The following is a 20,859-nucleotide window of genomic DNA, read 5'->3' on the forward strand; positions in this document are numbered from 1 at the left end:
TGTTGCACCTGATTATTCCACACCTGTCTCCTCATTTGTTTATAGTGCCTGCCAGGCTGTGCTTCCTTTCTTGCGAGTAGTGTTGTAAAGACACCTCACCAAATAACGACGTTGCAGTGCTCGCTACCCGATGTGTCCGTCAGTCCCTTAGCTTTTCCTTATGGCCATAGCTGTGCAAAATTTTCAAGAATGAACCCACACAGCAGGCATGATGTGTTAGACAGCACAACGAGCTGTACAGGTGTGTGTGTGTGTGAGGGGGGGGGGGGGTTTAGCTTATGAAAGGATTTATCCAAAAGCTAGTGAAGTTCTCATTCTTTTTTGTGTTCCTGTTGATGAGTGAGTTATCTTCTTTTTAATAAATTTAATTTTTTTTTCATTGACTGTGTATTCTATCAGGCCTCTAGGTACCATAGCTTTAGATCCCCCTAGTAGTTTTGCGATGGTTGTAATGTCATGTATATATGCATGCAGTGATTGTGTGTGCCCCAACAATTTTACCCTCATGAGAAGCATGTAGAGTCAAACATGAAGGTGGATCAACACATCTTACTGCTGAAGCTGTTTACAGACTGGCATTACCCCTCAAACATAGTCCAGAAACATTCCTGGGCCATGTCCACAGGCGTCCCTAACCCTCTTACGTTGCCTAGGAACCAGTGGCATATGAGGAACCCATATCGTCATGGACTGGAATAACTTAACCACGTCTTTCACCAGAATGAAGTGATGAACATCCTACCCACAATACTTCCCATCCCTCCCAAAGCTGTATTCTGCAGTCTGCCCAATGTACGTAACCTCCTAGTCCCTGCTTGCGCAGAACTTACTTCCACCCTCTTGCCACATATGTCACATCCCTGTGGAAGATGCAGTTGCGAGACCTGTCTGTGCACTAACCCTCCACACCCCTCTTCAATTCTGTCACAGGCTTTGCTTATCAGCAGCAGTGCCACCTGTGAAAGCAGTCGTGTCACATCTAGTTATGCTCTAACTTCTATACAGCATTTTCTGTGGAATGGCCACCAACTAAAATCAATCCTTGTGAAATCAAAATTAAACATATTAAAATAACAATGCAGTAAAAAGTATGATGTGTGTCAACTTTACCATAACTGAATTACAAAGTGCACCTAAATTGGCATTACTTGTGATTATGCCATTCAGTCTTGTGACACCAAAAGATCCTGAATGTGACTTTCAAATATCCCACTTCAAAGAAAGCAGGAAGTGATCAATAAGGTATTGCAACCATTGTCTGTGAAGAAAACACTTTCATTAGTGACCCATCATGTAGTTCTCTGACAGCACTGTGGGACTTTTAGGGAGTTGGTAATGTCCTATTTTTATTCTGAAGTTCCTTACACTTTTACCTGCTGTCTTGGACATCTCATCTCTCTCCACAACTGACATTCACATAACACAGAGTTCGGGTTACAGGTATCAAAGCCTTTTTACATGAAGTTATATTATCCATATTTTCATATTTTGCTAGCTGTAATTTTAGGCAATATTGGCTTTGATTCACAGACCCTGCAGGTAAATTAGTGTAGACAGATAGAGGTAATAACAGTCCCTGAGCTGTCTTGTCCTAGTTTATGTGACTGTTGATGCCACTATGTTATCAGTGTGTGAACCAATTAGTAAATTAACTTTCACCCAAGCAGTGTCAGCTAGCCTTCAATTATTTTTCTGCCAGGAATTTGCCTGCATCTATTGCTGTTACAGATTCTTCATTTTTCTCCGTGTGACAAAAATCAGTTTGTGGGAGGGGGAGGAGGGACTATTCATGTGACTCATTTAGCTCATTGAGGTTGTCATTATGTTTTGAATGGGGACTCACTGCGATCTTTTCTGAATTGTGTACCAAATGTATTCACATATTGAATATAACAAATATTTTTAATGTTTAGACATCTTCAGCTCTGTGTCCATAACCAAGTACAACTGTAATCATCAGATCATCTCTGCTAACTGCTTCAAGACAACAGCAGTTAGCATAGATAATTTGTTGGGTTACAGATTTATTAGATATGATTTTGGATAAAGTAAATATCCATCCATTGTTGCAATCAAGTCTGTAAGGAACAAAACTCAATCTCTAGTTATACCATAGAGTGAGCTTTAGGAAACTAGCAGTAGGCCTACATCGGCTCTTTTACTTCCCTTCTGTCTGAGTGGAGTTACCTGCCATCTCATTAGAGGTTATGTTTGCATTTATACCATGCATTGTTGCCTTGTATCCTTTGTTGCACTGATCATTTTTTACTGGACATTAATGTGAATACAGAAAAAAATATTTGATAGTTTTATTTACAGCTATATACTGTACTTATGGTCTGTGGAACATAGAACAGTTCCACAAGCAGCAGCAAATTAGTGCTATGTAGAGTGATTATGTCCTCATTTACACTATAAAATTAAGGCAGATAGTAGGGAAACATGTGACATTGTTGTCAATACCTTATCTGAAAATTACCTTAAGCAGCTTATCAGAGAACTGACTTATCAAGCCAACATATTAGATTTTCTGGTCACTAACAGGCCCAAACATTTTGACTCCACTTAGAACAGGGAATCAGTGATCGTAAGCCTGTTGTAGCATCAGTTGAATACAAGTGTAACTAGGAATATAAAGAAAGGTAGAAAGATATTCCTGCTTAGCCGAGCAACAAGAAACTGGTTTCGTATTACCTGATCAGTCAGGTTGAAAATTTATCTCCAGCACTGACAATATTGAACATCAGTGGACAATGTTCAAGAGTTGTACAATACGCTTTACACAGGTATGTGTCAAGGAAACTTGTGAAGATTGGGAAAGACATGCTGTGATTCAACAGTCATGTTAGAAAGCTGCTACAGTACCAAAAAGAGGTTCAGTGCAAACTTAAATGTAGCCAAAACCTCAGTGATCATAAGTCTGTTCCAGCATCACTTGAATAGTAAATAGGAACCTAAAGAAAGGCAGCCAAAACTCAAAAAAACTAAAATTAGTGTAAGGAGAGCCATACATGAAGCTTTAAGAGTTCAAAAGTAAAATTCTGTGTTCTGAATTGACAGGAAATACTAAGTTTTGTCTTATGTTGAAACAGTAAATGGATTGTGGATTGAAGCTATCGGTCCAGACTATCTGTGACCAAAATGGCATCGAAATGGAGGATGACACAGAAAAGACCAAAATACCAAACCCCATTTTCCAAAACTGTTTCACTAAGAAATATCGCTCTGTATTTCCTCCTTAAATCCTCACACAAACATCAAAACAACATATATTGAAATTTTTGTGTCATGGCCAAGGGAGCCATGCCAAATAATGTGCTCCAGGTAGCAAGAAATAAATGAACTTAACTCAAACTGAATCCAAAAATCAGTCATTTGGGGTTGAATACCCACTACTAATTCCCGATCAATTGAAAGTCAGTGATGTTGCACTAGGAGACAGTGGAGGAGGGAGCAACGGCGAGTTGCACATAGATGGGCCACAGTTACGGCTGATGTTGGGTCAGTGTGGAGAACTCAGATGTAGTGCAGAATGACAGCTAGGAGATTTGGAGCAAAGGCATTGGCAGCTAGAACAAAGATCTTGAACAAGACACAGAGTGAAGACTGGGGATGCGGCTCAGATCAAAGATGCCAGAGGCCAGTACAGTGAACTAGAACAGGATTTGGGGTGAGGGACACAGATCTTAGTGCTTTATAACAGCTGCCAGAAGGATACTTCTGTGACGATCGGCAGACACTTGATCAGCAGAAGAGAATCGGTGCCCGTGATTGCAGTTCTAATGGCAGCACCTCTACCAGTGAAGCAGGTTACGAAAGTTCCCTACAGCTTAGGTCTTCATGGCAAACAAATCTGCTCCAGTCCTGAATCCCTGAACCATTACACCAATAACCTAAAAACAGCTTTCGCATCCCACAACTACCCTCCCGACCTGATACAGAAGCAAATAGCTAGAGCCACTTCCTCATACCCTCAAACCCAGAACCTCCCACAGAAGAACCCCAAAAGTGCCCCACTTGTGACAGGATACTTTCCGGGACTGGATCAGACTCTGAATGTGGCTCTCCAGCAGGGATATGACTTCCTCAAATCCTGCCCTGAAATGAGATCCATTCTTCATGAAATCCTCCCTACTCCACCAAGAGTGTCTTTCTGCCGTCCACCTAACCTTCGTAACCTCTTGGTTCATCCCTATGAAATCCTCAAACCACCTTCCGTACCCTCTGGCTCCTACCCTTGTGACCGCCCCTGGTGTAAGACCTGTCCCATGCACCCTCCAACCACCACCTACTCCAGTCCTGTAACCTGGAAGGTGTACACGATCAAAGGCAGAGCCATGTGTGAAAGCACCCACGTGATTTACCAACTGATATGCCTTCACTGTGAAGCGTTCTATGTGGGAATGACCAGCAACAAACTGTCCATTCACATGAACGGACACAGGCAGACAGTGTTTGTTGGTAATGAGGATAACCCTGTGGCACATGCCTTGGTGCACAGCCAGCACATCTTGGCACAGTGCTACACCGTCCGGGTTATCTGGATACTTCCCACTGACACCAACCTATCAGAACTCCGGAGATGGGAACTTGCCCTTCAGTATATTCTCTCTACCCGTTACCCACCAGGCCTCAACCTCCGCTAATTTCAAGTTGCCGGCACTCGTACCTCACCTGTCATTCAACAACATCTTTGCCTCTGTACTTCCGCCTCGACTGACATCTCTGCCCAACCTCTTTGCATTTACATATGTCTGCCTGTGTGTGTATATATGCGGATGGATGTGTGTGTGTGTGTGTGTGTGTGTGTGTGTGTGTGTGTGTGTGTGGGCGCGCGCGAGTGTATACCTGGTGTGTGTGTGTGTGGGCGCGCGCGTGCGAGCGATTGTATACCTGTCCTTTTTTCCCCCTAAGGTAAGTCTTTCCACTCCCTGGATTGGAATGACTCATTACCCTCTCCCTTAAAACCCACATTCCTTCGTCTTTCCCTTTCTTTTCCTCTTTCCTGATGAAGCAATCTTGGGTTGCGAAAGCTTGAAATTTGTGTGTGTGTTTGTGTGTCTTTTATTGTTTATATTGTCTCTATCAACGTACCAACGCTTTCGTTTGGTAAGTTACAGCTTCTTTGTTTTTAGATATATTTTTCCTATGTGGAATGTTTCCCTCTATTATATTGATATTTTAAAAAGTTTTTATTAAGTACAGGTATAAGTGATGTTATATGGTCCTTCATTCACCATAATTCCACTTCCTAATATTTATTTATATATTTCCTTATTTTAAGTTTTCTACTTCACTAGTGCACCAAATTTTTTTTTTAATGCAAAGCACTTCACACATTACTATACTTGAGAAAGTTTTTGATTAAATATATGTATAAAAACTATTACATTGTCCTTCATTCATCATAATTCCATTCGATCATTTTTTATTTTTTTTGAAAGCTTTCTGCTTTACTAATTGGACCATACTGTGCTGTGTCATGTTACTGTGTCGCCACAGTTGCAATCATTTACTGTTGTTGTTGTTACATTACTTGTCACATTACTGTTCACTTCTGAGTCTGTTGTGATTACTTTTTAATTGGTAGTCCTACATCATTGGTAACAATGTTTTCAATTTTTGTTTCAGCCCAAGCCTAAGCATTTAATTTTTCCTGTGGTACTGAGAGTTTTATTTATTCCATTCTTTATGGTGTGCAAGTACGAACCTCAGAATAGAATTCGCCAGTTTCCAGTATTCATCCATAATGATTGGGTGTATTGGGTAGCAAGCATGCTGCTTGGTATTTCCAGTGGGCATCTCAGTGCACTTGCTATGATGTACTGCCCAAGGTAATTATATGAACCACTTTTGCAACTTAACCCAAGTACGCTTTTTAGATGTTATGGTCATTTTAATACTTACGAGGGTTTCACATTAAGGGCTTAAGGGCTAATGACATAATGAAGTTCATTTTATTTCATGTGAGTGTCAAATTGTTAAAAGACAGAAAACAAAATAACCAAAGAGTAAGTTCTGAAGAAAGATAAAATTACCATTTGCACTGAACTAAAACATGCTAACAAGGCCAATAGGAACTTAGCAAAGGTGGAACTATATAACAGATAGTTTGGAAATAAATTTTCCCTGTTCTTTATGGTGAATTGATATTCACTGGAAAAATATTTTCACCACATAGACTTAAAATGTATTGTGTTCTGTCTTCTGATGTACGGGTCCAAGAAGAATAATGGAGCAAATAGGTAAACAGCAAAGTCTATGAATTATCTGAACATCTTAGTATTGAAAAAAAACCTACTTATGTTGTAGAAAATAATAATTCTCCTTAAATAATTATCCATTCTAATGAATCATAGATATTAACTGTTTCATAAATATCCAAATAACTACTAGAATCTGAAAGCAGATAAAGAGCAGCTATATAGCATAAATGAAAAATGCGGAACAGAAAGTTTTGAGAACAGTTACCTTTCTATATACTGATTATGATGACATTATCCAAAGAATGTTGTATTGTTTTAACAATTTAGTTGTGCTCAAGAACTCAGGACTATCTGCCATGTATATTTGTTTCTTTTTGGTACACACTTTCATAATTAGAGGGTAGTTTTGACAGTCCAAAATTGGACAGGTTTCAAAATTAGCACCCATTTTTTCATGGGCAGTGCTCATAATGACTAAGCTATTCAGACATGAGCCATCGTCACAGCATCCATTCAGCTCGTACGTATCTCGGTTCAGGTGCTGGTCCAGTATAAAGTTTAGATCCATCAGGATGTATCAAACTGGTGAACATGCCATCAAAGAGTGAACATTTCATTTTGGAAAAAAAAATCACCCAGCTGTGGCTAAGCCATTTCTCTGCAATATCCATTTCACCAGGAGTGGTATTCCAAAAGGTATACAGGAGGTTGTATGTTAAATTTGGAAAGCAGGAGATTAGCAATGGCAGAACTGAGTCCGTGAGGCCAGTTTATTAGTTTTGTCTGGATAATTTGATCAGTAATGTATTCCTCCTGAAAGACAAGGTATAAGTTTGAGTTTCTGTCCAGTCCGTCCTTGCAGTTTTGTCACCAGTTGATGATTAAGATGTTACTGTGGAATCTGGATGGCATCAGAAATTGTACAGGGCAAACAGAGGTCTTAGTAGAGGTCAGGTCTGTCTGTATTTGTCTCTTAGAATCACATTTGATGCCTTCTGATGCCATTGTACTGTGGTTTTATTTTTGACAGAAAAGAGCAGTGAAAGGTCCAAGGTAAGAAGGGAAGTGCTCAACAGTTTATCATTCCTTTGTCACAGTACATATGTCTCACACACAAATGTTCAGCTTGCTTTAATTTTACAAAAGCTTTGTTCATTAATGTTCAGATTTTGGTTGCACAGTTTATCAGTCAGCTGACCCATCCTATTTAAAAACCCTGGATGTAGTATACCTTGAGGGCACTTACTTGGTCTGAAGGCCTCAGAGGATCTTACAGTAGTATTTACTGTAGGAACCAAGCAGGGGATAAGCTCAGCTGCTGTGTCATTTTCCTCAGCTGCGTTCCCATGGTCTCTCTCCCCTATGTATTTGGTCTGTTCAGAAAATTCTGTGATTATCAGGGCTATAAAGTAGATGGCGTACAACCAGATTTTGAAATTCCTCATTTATTTGGGTTCTCTGAATGCTGCGCAAACCCTCCAGCACTTGTAACCAGCGTTTCTAGAATGCTCATTTTCCACTTCAAAAGCATAGGAAGTATGTGGAATTCTGCTGGGTGTTGGAAATTTGAGCTAATAAATCAACGGGCACCATACCCAAAGGAATGATTAGGTTACTCAGTGTGTTGTCTCTTTGTTGGCTGTAGTGCCATTATTTTAGTCTGCTACGCATGTATAAGACAAAGAGTTGTTGAAAACATTGGATAACAAACTGTGGCTGATAAAGCTAACTCTCTTAAGACAATAGACATACCCCATATACCTTTGTAGAGCTAGTTAGTGGGTATAGTTAACATGATTTAGCTGTATTTTCTGCCTAATGTACTATCTTCAGTATTACTGTAGGATGCAATGAGGAAAATGGAGACCAGTCTGAGGAACTAGTCATTATATCAAATTTTAGCTGGCCAGCAGGTGCAGTGTTTTCTATTAGTGCACTCCAGGCGTATATTTCCTGTACTATTGTAGATGGGGATGAGAGAAGGAAGGAGGAGAAGATTTAGAGTTTTAATGTCCTATTGGAAATGATGTCATTAGATGTGAAGCTCAAACTTGCATTTGGGAAGGATAAGGAAGGAAGTTGGAAGAGCCCTTTTTAGAAGAAATGTCCCAACATTTGCGTTAAGCAGGTTCTTGGATAAACTAGTGGCCAAATTGGGTGAATGTTAGCCCATTGCCTTAACAACAGCACTATCTCTCTTATTTGGAGATGGTCATTTGACAAAAGAAAGTGAGTGGAAAATAAATTATATGTAAAGCTGTCAAAAAAAAGGTCAGATGTGTGGCAGTTTTTTTAAAAAGGCAGAAGACTAAAACCCTTTTTCTGAGTGAGTGAGAATGACTGGTTTTTACAGTGATATATTTTTTTTTAGTATACTTTCTCAGAGAAGATATTTTTTCATGTTACCGACAACTGCATGTATTTATTTGTTATTAATTTAAATGATAATGGAAAGTCATTGGTGCAATATAAATCATTTAGGGAGTGAAGGTGATAACATACTGAATAGTTGAAGCATTGAGTCATCTGTAGGAAGATAAATGAAACTGAATGTTGCTAGCTTTTGGACAAATTCTCCGTCATAGCTTTAGAGTAGACATATGTATACCTGTGCAGCTACATTGTCCCAACTGACTACTTTGCACTGGCACTGCAGATCAACCCGTGTAATGTATTGTATTGGATGAGGTTGGGGGGGGGGGGGGGGGAGAAAGAAGGCTGAAATGGGACTGAAAGTCATAGGGAAGGGTAGCATACAGCTAGAGGGAAGAGGCAGCAGACACCCAGGATGAGAATATGCCACCAGTGAGACCTCTCTGGCAGAATTGTGAGTTGCACACAGTGTGGAATTATGCACAGTAAGGGAAGATAGAGGAAGGGAGGAGAGGAGATCGAAGGATGTATTGAAAATTCCTTTCTTCAAAGAAGAGAAGCTGGTATTGGCAGGGAGAGGGGAGAATCAGATGGTGGCACAAGTTGGGAAACAGTCATTGAAGTCGAGCAGTATTCTGCCACAGGATCTGATACAGTTTGACAGTGGCTATTCATTCATGCAGACAGTTGATTAGGGTTCTTACCCACATAGAAAGTTGTTATATAATTGCTTTCACAAGTGTTCCTGTGTCTGACAGGATAGGATATGCTTGTGATGTAACTGGAACGCGATGTGTGGGGTGGGTACATAGGACAGGGCTTGCATCTGGCTCTTTCATGGAGATACGATCCATGTGGCAAGGGATTTGGATTAGATCAGGTTATTTCATAGGCTGTGTGGATAGCAGAATACCAGTTTTGGAGGTAAAATGTTTCTCATTTCTGGGGCACGATGATATGTTGCCAAATCCCTGGTGAAGGATATGTTTAAATTGTGCCAATTTGTTGCTGGGAGAAAGAATCCGATTATCTGAGTACTTAAATGGATTGTGAAGTGGTGCCTTTTGTGCTGTGGAACATTGCTGCTGTAGAGTACTGTTTGCTAACAGTGTAGATTGTCTGTTTACATTTGTCCTTGGTGGAAGTTTAGTTATTACCATGCCAATATAAGAAACATTAACAATGATTGCTAGTCATCTGATATACTTGTCTGATATGGCTATCTGGCAGGTGATGAAAGTGATTTTACCACTGATGTGGTACACTCTGCTGCTTTTCTTTTTGCCTTCAGGGATGTCTCAACCATCTGCTTTCAGTAACCTATCTCTTTCGTGCTGTCAGTTTTGCATGATGTATGTTAGTCTGTGTACTCTTTCCATCTACCTTTTGACAGGCTGCCGTCTGTTCCACACATAATTACTCAGATTTTCAAATCTTACCCATTGCCACATTTTCATTGTTTATTCTACTCCCTTTCCTGTTGTGGTTCTTGGTCCAGAGATTCTGAAGATTTTCCTAGTTAATTCCCAGTTGTGTTTTCTCCAACAAGGACAATACAGTTTATTGACCAACATATTGTGAGTGAGTCTCATACTATGCTCAGTACTGACTTCTACTCTGTGTCTCAGTTAACTCACTGATACATTCTGGCAAGTGGTGCACTGCCTCTTGATCAGGTTAAATGGATGTCATCTTATTTGAGTTTTTGTCTAATACAAAACTGATGTCTGAGAGTCAGATGTGTGTGAGAATGTGTGCCATCTTTGTGTTTGGCTGAAGTAAATGAAACCTTATATCTGTACTCATTCACAGCAGGCCCCAGCTTTGCATGTATATATCACCCTCGCTTTGTACATTCAAACAAGACAAAGGAAAGCCAGTAATTGTTTATATTTGTTATGAGATGAAATTTTCTAGCAAGTGGAAGGGCAACTTTGTTTTTGCATAGACAGTTGCAAATGCAAATTTTCTTTTTGCAAGTAAAATGGCAGTTTTGATAATTCTACATCGCTGCAGTGGCAGTACTGCTCCATTCCTGCACTGGCAGTGCTACTCCATTCCTGCATTTGGAGGCATGGGGCATAAGTGATTTAACAGAATTAAAATGGACTAAATATTTATGTAGAATTTGCACTTGTAACTTTTGTATGTGTGTCTGCTCTTCTTTGTTCATTATAACAGTAAGCCATTTCTAGTGGTTTTTGAGCCAAGGGAAGACTGAGGTCTGGTAAGTAAGAGCCAAGCAGGTGGGTGAGGAAGGGGGGGGGGGGTTGTAGCAGAAGAAGCATAGGAATGCAGTTCCTTGGCAAAAATCCATTGATGGAGATTGCCATATAACAGTGTGCATTGTTATGGAGCAGCATCCAAGTGCATGTAATGCCTGGTAACTTGTGTGTTGTACTTCTGCTGAGTTTTTATAAGACTTTCTGATAAAAAGTGTGATTGCCTGTTTGTTCTGGAGGTACAAGTACTTTGTGCATGGTCCACCAGCTATAAAAAAGCAAACAAGCATTCATTTGATTTTGAATTTGGTCATTTTCAAGTTCTTGGAATGTGGATAGTTTGCAGTGTGCCACTCCTGACTTCAGCATTTTGTCTAGGGATCGTATTTGGAGGTCCATCATTGGTTACTTATGATAATGTGACTGGAAAATTTTGATTCCATTTGATGCCTGCCGAGATGATCAATACATTTGTCCTTCTGATTGCTCTTCTGTTCAGTTTTGCAGCTCTTTGGAACATTTTTTTTTCACAATTTTCCTAGTACAAATCTTTTATTAATAATTCATGGTATCTTAACACATTCAAAATTAAGTTAATACTGATCATTCGTGCTATCAATCCGTGATCTGACCCCACAAGACACTTCACTCTTTCCACATTGTCATTCATTGTAGACATTGGAGGTCTACCTGCAAAAGATTTACCTTCCCTTCTTAGCCTACTGAAGAGGGTTTCTGCGATATTAGTACTTACGCCCTAGATAGGGGATATCCTCCATTAGCTGTTTGTAACTGTGTGTAAGTAATATTTGCAGTTTGCATGAAGTTTTTGATGGTGCAGCATTAATCATACTTGTACACTTCACAACTACAGCTTCACTTCCGGTCCTCTCAACAATCGTTTAAGCTGGGGGGTGGGTCATCTAACATTCAATTAACTTTACAATCAGAAGAAATACCAAGGTCATCCCCTTTGAGGATAGTAAGGATCTTCTCGTCTCTGTACTTTCTTTTCTAACATATTTTTTATTTCGCTGTGTATATGCCGCAGGACAACCAGGAAATCCGGGAAAAACTCAGGAATTTTTTCATCCAGCGGGAAACCGGGACAAACCCAGGAATTTTTTTAGAATTCTGGGACTTTTTCATTGTTTTAGTTGTCAGATAAATTTTTGTAATGTTGACTGGTAAGAACTGATATTCTAACAAAGAATTTTACTTTAGCCCACTTCTGTAGAATAATACTGCAGCAATAAAACATAAACGAGGGAAAGAAAACAAAAATAAACTCAAGTTGCAAAGGAAATGCACCATTTCCAACAACAAAACACAGTGCACAAACAAGCATCTGCTCACATCAAAATGTGTCAAAGGCTTTAGGACGAAGACTATGCACTACTTCATAACAACAAACTGCTTCTGATGATCGTGATGTCACTTGAGCAGTTGCCAACGGGCTCATGTGCATGCACAGTTGAGTCATGTATGAGCAGAACCTGCTCCCGCGTATGGCTACTGGAAGTATGGCTGTTAGCTGTATCAGCAATAGCAAAAATGAGCATGCAGAAATAGCAACCAGCAGTCAGACACTAGCCAGAAAAATTCTTCTGGCGAGCAAAAGCAGCCAGATTCACCCATGCGCAGAGGAGTCTAAGTTGCAGTGGAGAGGATGGAAGTCTCCATGTGATCCATGTTTAGGTTTAGTGATTTTGATTTTTCTTCATTGTTTACAACTCTCATGTCAAGTGAAAACAAAACGAATTTCTGTGGACGAGAGCTAGCAAGTGAATTAAAATATGTTCACATACTTATGGAAGGCTAAAATATGTTATTAGTTTTAGTTTCCTAGATTTATTTTATTTCCAGGTTTCTAACAGTCAATCATTAATTGCCTTGCAGAACACTGAAGTTATTTTTGTTGATTTGCTAAAGAAATTTTGCTTTTATTAATCTTTTCTGCAAAGGCAGTCAATTTATTTGAAACGAAGTGTGCCACTTCACAGTATTGGCTAGTGTCAACTGTTTGCTGAAATACAAGTGCCCATTTTTATTTCCTGGTACATATGACGTTATTCCATAATAAAGAACCAAACATGAGATAATACAGTACTGCAGCCCAAAAACCACGGTGAAAAGCTTAATAGCAGGTTGGGTCCTACTTCTTTGTGAATGTGGACATACGAATATCCACTTTCACCCGAATTATGGATTTTAGTTTGGTTTGCAAAATTCTGATGCTCTTGGAGTACCCTCTGATGTTCTGTTTGGTTTTACGACATAATGTAAGATCTCTTAATGCTATACAGGTACGAACATATGGGCTTCCTACATCATCGTAGCTGCTCATGCGCAGTAATGACAACTGCTGAAACGAATTCTAACAGGTCGCGGGAAAATATTGCGAATGGTGGTTGAAAAGTGTTACTTTCAAAGTAAATTTCATTTTACGCAACAAGAATTATGTTACATGTGCGAATGTGCTTTGAATTTCTTGAATCACAGAGTGATTGGTTCTCGTTTAAAGCTTAACACACTGAGGGCCAACAGCTTAGAAGAATTTCAAGCCCAGATGTTTATGTATTATTTAAAATTTTGCTGGTACATTCATGTGATGTATATTAAAGTGTAACACATGCAAAAAAGACCAATATTGTACGTGAAAGCTTAGCTTTTCTTGTAGCTACACTATGCATATTAATTTAAACCATCAACTTTTCCCGTTTGTGTGTTCGCGCTACTGAACAGTGATGTTGGTTGCTATTGGCGGACTACGTCACATGTCCTATCCTCTGAATATCTGCTGTCAGCAGCTGGCGAGATCACGTGACATCAGCTATGATTGGCTTACTAAAGCGCATCGCAATCTCGATTTTAGTGCTTCGGAAACTAACATGCTCTGTTTGGTGGAATTCAAATATATACTTTTGTAATACAAATATTTGCAGCATACATGCTGCTGCACATCAAAGATGGGGGGGGGGGGGGGGGGGATCATCTTCTAAAGTGCCGGGAAGTTCTACGCTCGTGTACAAAGTCTTAACCATTGAAAGGGTTGATAAATTGTATGGTTCCGAGAGAAAGTTCTTAAAGGCCACAAGACCAGAAAACTAACCAAAGAGAGATTTAAAAACACTTAAGACTAAACTAAAATATGATTCCAGAGAGAAGTTTCAGAGGCTTTTGAGATAAAGACAGGAGCAAGAGAGGGTGGTAGAAAAATATTATCCAAAAGTGGAGGGAACAGTGCGATGCATACAGATATTTAACGCACAATGGTAAAATAAAAACTGAGGAGACATGAAAAACAAAGTGGAAAATACTAAGAAATACACTCCTGGAAATTGAAATAAGAACACCGTGAATTCATTGTCCCAGGAAGGGGAAACTTTATTGACACATTCCTGGGGTCAGATACATCACATGATCACACTGACAGAACCACAGGCACATAGACACAGGCAACAGAGCATGCACAATGTCGGCACTAGTACAGTGTATATCCACCTTTCGCAGCAATGCAGGCTGCTATTCTCCCATGGAGACGATCGTAGAGATGCTGGATGTAGTCCTGTGGAACGGCTTGCCATGCCATTTCCACCTGGCGCCTCAGTTGGACCAGCGTTCGTGCTGGACGTGCAGACCGCGTGAGACGACGCTTCATCCAGTCCCAAACATGCTCAATGGGGGACAGATCCGGAGATCTTGCTGGCCAGGGTAGTTGACTTACACCTTCTAGAGCACGGTGGGTGGCACGGGATACATGCGGACGTGCATTGTCCTGTTGGAACAGCAAGTTCCCTTGCCGGTCAAGGAATGGTAGAACGATGGGTTCGATGACGGTTTGGATGTACCGTGCACTATTCAGTGTCCCCTCGACGATCACCAGTGGTGTACGGCCAGTGTAGGAGATCGCTCCCCACACCATGATGCCGGGTGTTGGCCCTGTGTGCCTCGGTCGTATGCAGTCCTGATTGTGGCGCTCACCTGCACAGCGCCAAACACGCATACGACCATCATTGGCACCAAGGCAGAAGCGACTCTCATCGCTGAAGACGACACGTCTCCATTCGTCCCTCCATTCACGCCTGTCGCGACACCACTGGAGGCGGGCTGCACGATGTTGGGGCGTGAGCAGAAGACGGCCTAACGGTGTGCGGGACCGTAGCCCAGCTTCATGGAGACGGTTGCGAATGGTCCTCGCCGATACCCCAGGAGCAACAGTGTCCCTAATTTGCTGGGAAGTGGCGGTGCGGTCCCCTACGGCACTGCGTAGGATCCTACAGTCTTGGCGTGCATCCGTGCGTCGCTGCGGTCCGGTCCCAGGTCGACGGGCACGTGCACCTTCCGCCGACCACTGGCGACAACATCGATGTACTGTGGAGACCTCACGCCCCACGTGTTGAGCAATTCGGCGGTACGTCCACCCGGCCTCCCGCATACCCACTATACGCCCTCGCTCAAAGTCCGTCAACTGCACATACGGTTCACGTCCACGCTGTCGCGGCATGCTACCAGTGTTAAAGACTGTGATGGAGCTCCGTATGCCACGGCAAACTGGCTGACACTGACGGCGGCGGTGTACAAATGCTGCGCAGCTAGCGCCATTCGACGGCCAACACCGTGGTTCCTGGTGTGTCCGCTGTGCCGTGCGTGTGATCATTGCTTGTACAGCCCTCTCGCAGTGTCCGGAGCAAGTATGGTGGGTCTGACACACCGGTGTCAATGTGTTCTTTTTTCCATTTCCAGGAGTGTATACAGGGCTCTGGAAAGGAATGTGACATTTGGAAGAAAAGGAGAAGTCATGTTCTGCACACACATACCAAAGAATTGACTGTTATAATGAAGGAAAAATGGCTGAAAATTGCCGGGCATATCTGTGAATGAGTGATGGCAGATTGCCCAGAATAATCTGGAAGTGCAAAAGCTCTACAACATGGATGTAAGAAGTTACAAAAGTCTTAGAAGAACCAGGTCTCACCATAGAGAAGACATGACAGACAAATGCACACAGAAGAGTAATAAATAGATACGAAAAAAAGAGTTCAAAAAACCCAAGAAACAGCTGAGGACTGTTACTGACCTGAAGAGGGATGTTAGAAGTCTGAAAAGGTTTTGGGAGCGGAAAAGCAGGAAACTGAAAAGCATAAGCTAAATCTAATCCACAAAACCTGCCCATGCCTTTCCCCTTATAAAAAGTGGGTGGGGAATGAATAATATTCTCAAATGTTGCACAAATGTGTGGGTAGCATATCACATTTCACTACTGTGACAGCAGATAGTAACTAAGAGTTTATCTCTGTTGTGCTAAGGAGTAACATGTGATCAAAAGTAGTTAACATTAGGAACAGTGAAAGAGTTAAATATATATAATTGATTGCTTTACCAAAGATGTAAGATTTTTTATATTTTTTTCTTTTGTTGAGGAATTCCATAGGAAAGACTTAATATCAGTGGACTATTCATGTTCAGTCATATTCTACTTTACTTTACTGTCTGTAATCCTTGCAGTAACAGCTGCAAAGTTGCCTTCAAGGTTTGCATAAACTGCACTCCACTCTTTTTCCAAATTGCTGACTCATTTAAATGTAATATAGTTTGAATATATTTTGATTAGGAAATCAGTCTAGTAAAATTCAAAACCTGACCAAGAACAGTGTTTGCCTGGAGAGACCAGTGATCCATTCTGGAACATTGTGTTGGACAGCGTGACCAAGTTATCTGTGTTTCTTATTCTTTTGTAATTTCCCAGCAAAAAGAAAGTGATGAGGGCTGATAAAGGCTACTTACGAGCTGCCTTGTTTCAGCACATTTTACCATCATTGCCACGTATGTACTTTGTATAGTTGAGGTTAACTTTATTTGACATGACGAGAACAGTAATTCTTTTGTTTGCAGGTGTGTGGAGCCACAGTATGCGTCAACAGCTGGTATGTTTGGTGCAGCTGTGCTGATAACTGGAATTTTCTCTGGTATCATTTTTACACTTGCCTTACCAGAGTTCGTTGTTGGAGTTCCTTGGAACTTATGAATATTTATTACTTTAATACTGCCAGGAATTTAAATTGTGAGACATTATTATTTTGAAATAAAAGTCAAACTAATGTCTGTTTTACTGTGTGATTTTCTGTGATGTGCTTATTTTGATTTTATAAATTTTTGTTAATTTTATCCAATTTTGTATATCCAACCAATCAGGGTATGATCTTAATATTAAAAGAAAGTGTTTCAAGACAGTTTTTAGTCCACTGTGACACTGCAGCACTGACTTTCAAATTGTGTTCAGTCTGATTAGACACATTGGACTTAAAAATATTGTCTTTTTGTGCATTTTCTAGTTAATAATTTGGGATTAGATTTATTGTCAATTATGATTTGTTGTTTAACAAATTTACCAAAGTTCAACATACAAAGAGAAAAACAATCATACTTTGTATATAATCTTCAGTATGTTGTTCACATTTTTATATTTTTTCATGAAGTACAATGCTCTCTCTGATACGCTTTCGATTCATATCTATCTCTATCTCTGTGTCTTACTTTCATTTTCTCTTTCAGCCATAACAAAATATATAAATCTTTATCATATTGTGGTTTAGATATCTTTTTATTGAAACTGCAACATAAAGAAAACTAAAGCAATATTAAGAACTTCACTTTGTACATTGGGTATATCACAAGAATATTTAGACATACAATGCCAAACATTATCAGGCATGTATCATAGTAAAATATAAACACAGTTATAACATAAAGATGCAGCAAAACATTATTGTTGTGAAATATAGGAAATCTGCAATGTGAAAACTTAAATCTTCAGAGATTCCAAGCCTACACGATTTCAGAAAACGATATGATAGGATATCAAGATCCGTTTCATTGCAGTAGATCTGTTGAGTTATTTATCCTGTGTTAAGATTACAGTCAACTGGTGGAATATTATTGGCATACTTGATCTAAAATGCTATCAGTAACAGTTGATTGAGGAGAATCCATAAAACAGAAATATGTTAGTCTTCAAAACTTTGAAACCTTCATAGCACTTATGTGAATTACTTCCATACCATCATATACTCCTGAATGATGATCAACAGATTTCTCATAAAAATGGCAAATTTCTTTGTTTTATAGAAACGTTTATGTCAAATTTTCGAAATATGTGAAATGTATGGGATGTATATTGTTGGGTATAGCAAATGTCAGCTGATGCTGTCAAACAGTAGCAGACCATATATGTGGTGTAGCTTGCTTGATGATGATGATTCGCAAGTATGGCTGGTTTTCATCTTTGTGTTCAATACTCAATCCAGTTCCACTGTGGCAGATTTTTTTGTTGGCCACTGAAGAGCCACAGATAGGATTCTTTGTAAGTCATTACATCAGTGCACCTCTAAATATTTCCTGCCTTTCATTCTGTTCTGCCAGATGCATCTTAATTCTACAATTATTTAAAACTTAATATGCATCTGACAGTTGGAAGCCTTTATTTTTTCAGTACTTCTTGAGATAAGTAATTTTCCTGCCTCAAGCTGGTTTTCATTATCATGTGTACCCCACATCAGGTTTTGTGGGCATCAGAGACCTATCTACCACCGTTTATATTAAACACAAAACTGATTGCAGATTATCTCTTTGCTTACCCTTGGAATACATTTTGCCCACATTGCCACATTTGGCTTACCTTTTATTCTAACTGAAATATAGTTTTCAACAAGTTTGCCTTTCACATTTCTTATTAAAATCACCATTCTGTATCAGCTGCATCATATTGTTGACTGGTATTGGAGTACCTGACCTAATATGTCGCAAAGCAAAGCAATGCAATCCAATCCAATTCAGTGCAAAGACCTTTTTTATGTGTGGGGGCATAGCTGCATTACATTTCTTGAAAAACTTATTGTCCTGCATCCGGTTCCATTTTGCCAGTGGCGTAAAGTGTTATTTCAGATAAAAAATTGCCTGATTCAGGAAATTTGTTTAAGTTGTGAACAAGCATTTTCAGCATGACATAAGTGAGATGTAAACTGAAAAGTGGGGTATATTTTTGTACCTAAGCTAAGAAGGGTACGCAGCATTTAATGGTTATTAATCCTATGAGCATCAATAAAATCAAAGTTTCTTCAATGTTGCAGTTTTGATAAGAAATAATATTTTATGTAACTAAAAGCACTGTATTATCATTGTAAACAATTTTATTTTGCAAACATGACAAATACCCAGTAAGCTGTCTTCCATGTTTTCCGTCCTAAGATGCTACATCAGATGCCTTATCTGCAATAAAACTGAGGTGGATATGGGCCAAAACATGAAAATGTTTGAAGTTTTCACAGTCTTGCTTACTGGGTTTCTGTTGGTTGCAGAATTTTCTTCACATTGAATTTTCTACTTCCATTTGTTCTTTTTGTAGTGATACTCTTTTTAACAGTGAAGATCATGTTCAAATACTCTTTAATTTCTGTGTTATATTTTACATATCTAATCATGGCTAGCTATGTATTGACTGGACCAAAGAACATTTTAAAACTGTATAGTAAGTGAATTTATTGGTGCTCAAATACTTTAAGTAGGTTTTATAGAGAGGTCAGCTTAGTATTGTTATATCTACAAGCTGTAGGGCAGTGCTACAGATCACAGTAAGAGTAGTTCTTTTTTATGACATTGTGGAAACATGTTTCAAAGAACTGAGTGTTTTGTATAACATAGTAATGGGGTAGAAACTTATAGTACAGATACCTGTTGACAGGTTTGGTGAATTTTACAAATAAATCTGTCTTGTTATGGATTTGAAATATTGTATCTGATTTATTTTTTATACTAGTTGTGTTTCTACAATCCTCCCTATTGTGTAATATAGTGTAATAAATGTTCATAATCATTCCTGCTTGCCTTATTACCAACTTAATGACCAAGCAATGTCAATGATTATTCATTTTTGTACATACCTATCACATTTGTATGCATGTTCATTTCTGTAATAAGATTTTATCCAAGTATAAAATCATCCACTGTTAAATTAAAAATTATCAAAGTGTGTTTCAGAAATATGAAATTGTTTGCTTATCTATAAAATTTACTTACACTCCTTTAATGCATTTATTTTATAAAAATCATTTGCATTTGACCCAGAGCATAATGGGACCAAATTGAGGAAATATTTAATTCTCTCTCTGAAACTTTTAGTGCCTGCTACCATAGACATATGAAAAACATGTGATGTCATGTAAAGATGTTCCTTTTGTAGGAATCTTCCATGAATAACAAAAGATGGAGGTACCTGCTCTTGCAGTAACTCAGGATTTCCTGAATGATGCTTATGTACTGCCGTGGACAGTATGATGTCCTAAAACAAATCAAAACTGTGCACTGGACAAGGACTTAAATTCAAGTTATAAGTTCCAATCCAGCACACAGATTAATCAATCTGTCAGATCTGTCACTCATTTCACTGCAGATATAAATTTTACACAGGGTTTGGATTGATTGACAGTCTTTCTCTAAATTTCAACACACACAACTTCTGAGCTATGAAAGCCATATTATGTAGAGTATGTTTGTAGACGACTACCCACTGTCTACCCAACGACATTATAGAGAGGCTGTTTCACAAGATTCTCCCATCCTTCCACAGTGCACCTTATAAATCAGTAGTGACACAATATGCAGACTTGCCTGTGGAATCTTACTTTTCAGTAATAGGTGTAGTGTTCTTTCTATAAAGGCCAGTTCCCTCACCATGAGAACTGCTCACACATCAGTTTACAGACAAACTACGGTATGAACTGTGGTGAAAATCAGAAAAAAATGTTAATGATGTAATACTTTCTGTCCAGTTCTCTAGCCTAGTGATGTTTGCCATTTCCTTTTTGTGTGTACCTAGTCAACTTCCTACTGTCCAACTATGAAATTGCTATTGCTTCCCATTCTAGACAGGCAGACATATGGTAATAAAAACAGAAAAGTAGGAAAAACACTGTCCCCATAATCTTCTACTGCAGGCTATTTTTAGGTGTTTTGCCCCAAAATTGCAAGTAATGTTAACTGCTGTCTGCCAAGTCTTATAA

The 20,859-nt window shown here is 39.4% G+C and overlaps 1 protein-coding gene across 4 annotated transcripts in view; it reads left to right on the forward strand.

Annotated features, from left to right (window-relative positions):
- LOC126251536 (equilibrative nucleoside transporter 1) overlaps positions 1–19,587 on the forward strand; it is a 178,479-nt gene extending 158,892 nt beyond the window's left edge. For all 4 annotated transcript variants that reach the window (XM_049952042.1, XM_049952044.1, XM_049952041.1 and 1 more), the window contains 2 exons: positions 5,632–5,834; positions 16,697–19,587. In XM_049952042.1, the coding sequence (XP_049807999.1) occupies positions 5,632–5,834; positions 16,697–16,829 (336 nt within the window). In that variant the 3' untranslated portion in view covers positions 16,830–19,587. The remainder of the gene's footprint in view (positions 1–5,631; positions 5,835–16,696) is intronic.
- Positions 19,588–20,859: the final 1,272 nt, after the last annotated feature.

This window comes from Schistocerca nitens, chromosome 4 (assembly GCF_023898315.1).
Source record: "Schistocerca nitens isolate TAMUIC-IGC-003100 chromosome 4, iqSchNite1.1, whole genome shotgun sequence".
NCBI lineage: Eukaryota > Metazoa > Arthropoda > Insecta > Orthoptera > Acrididae > Schistocerca > Schistocerca nitens.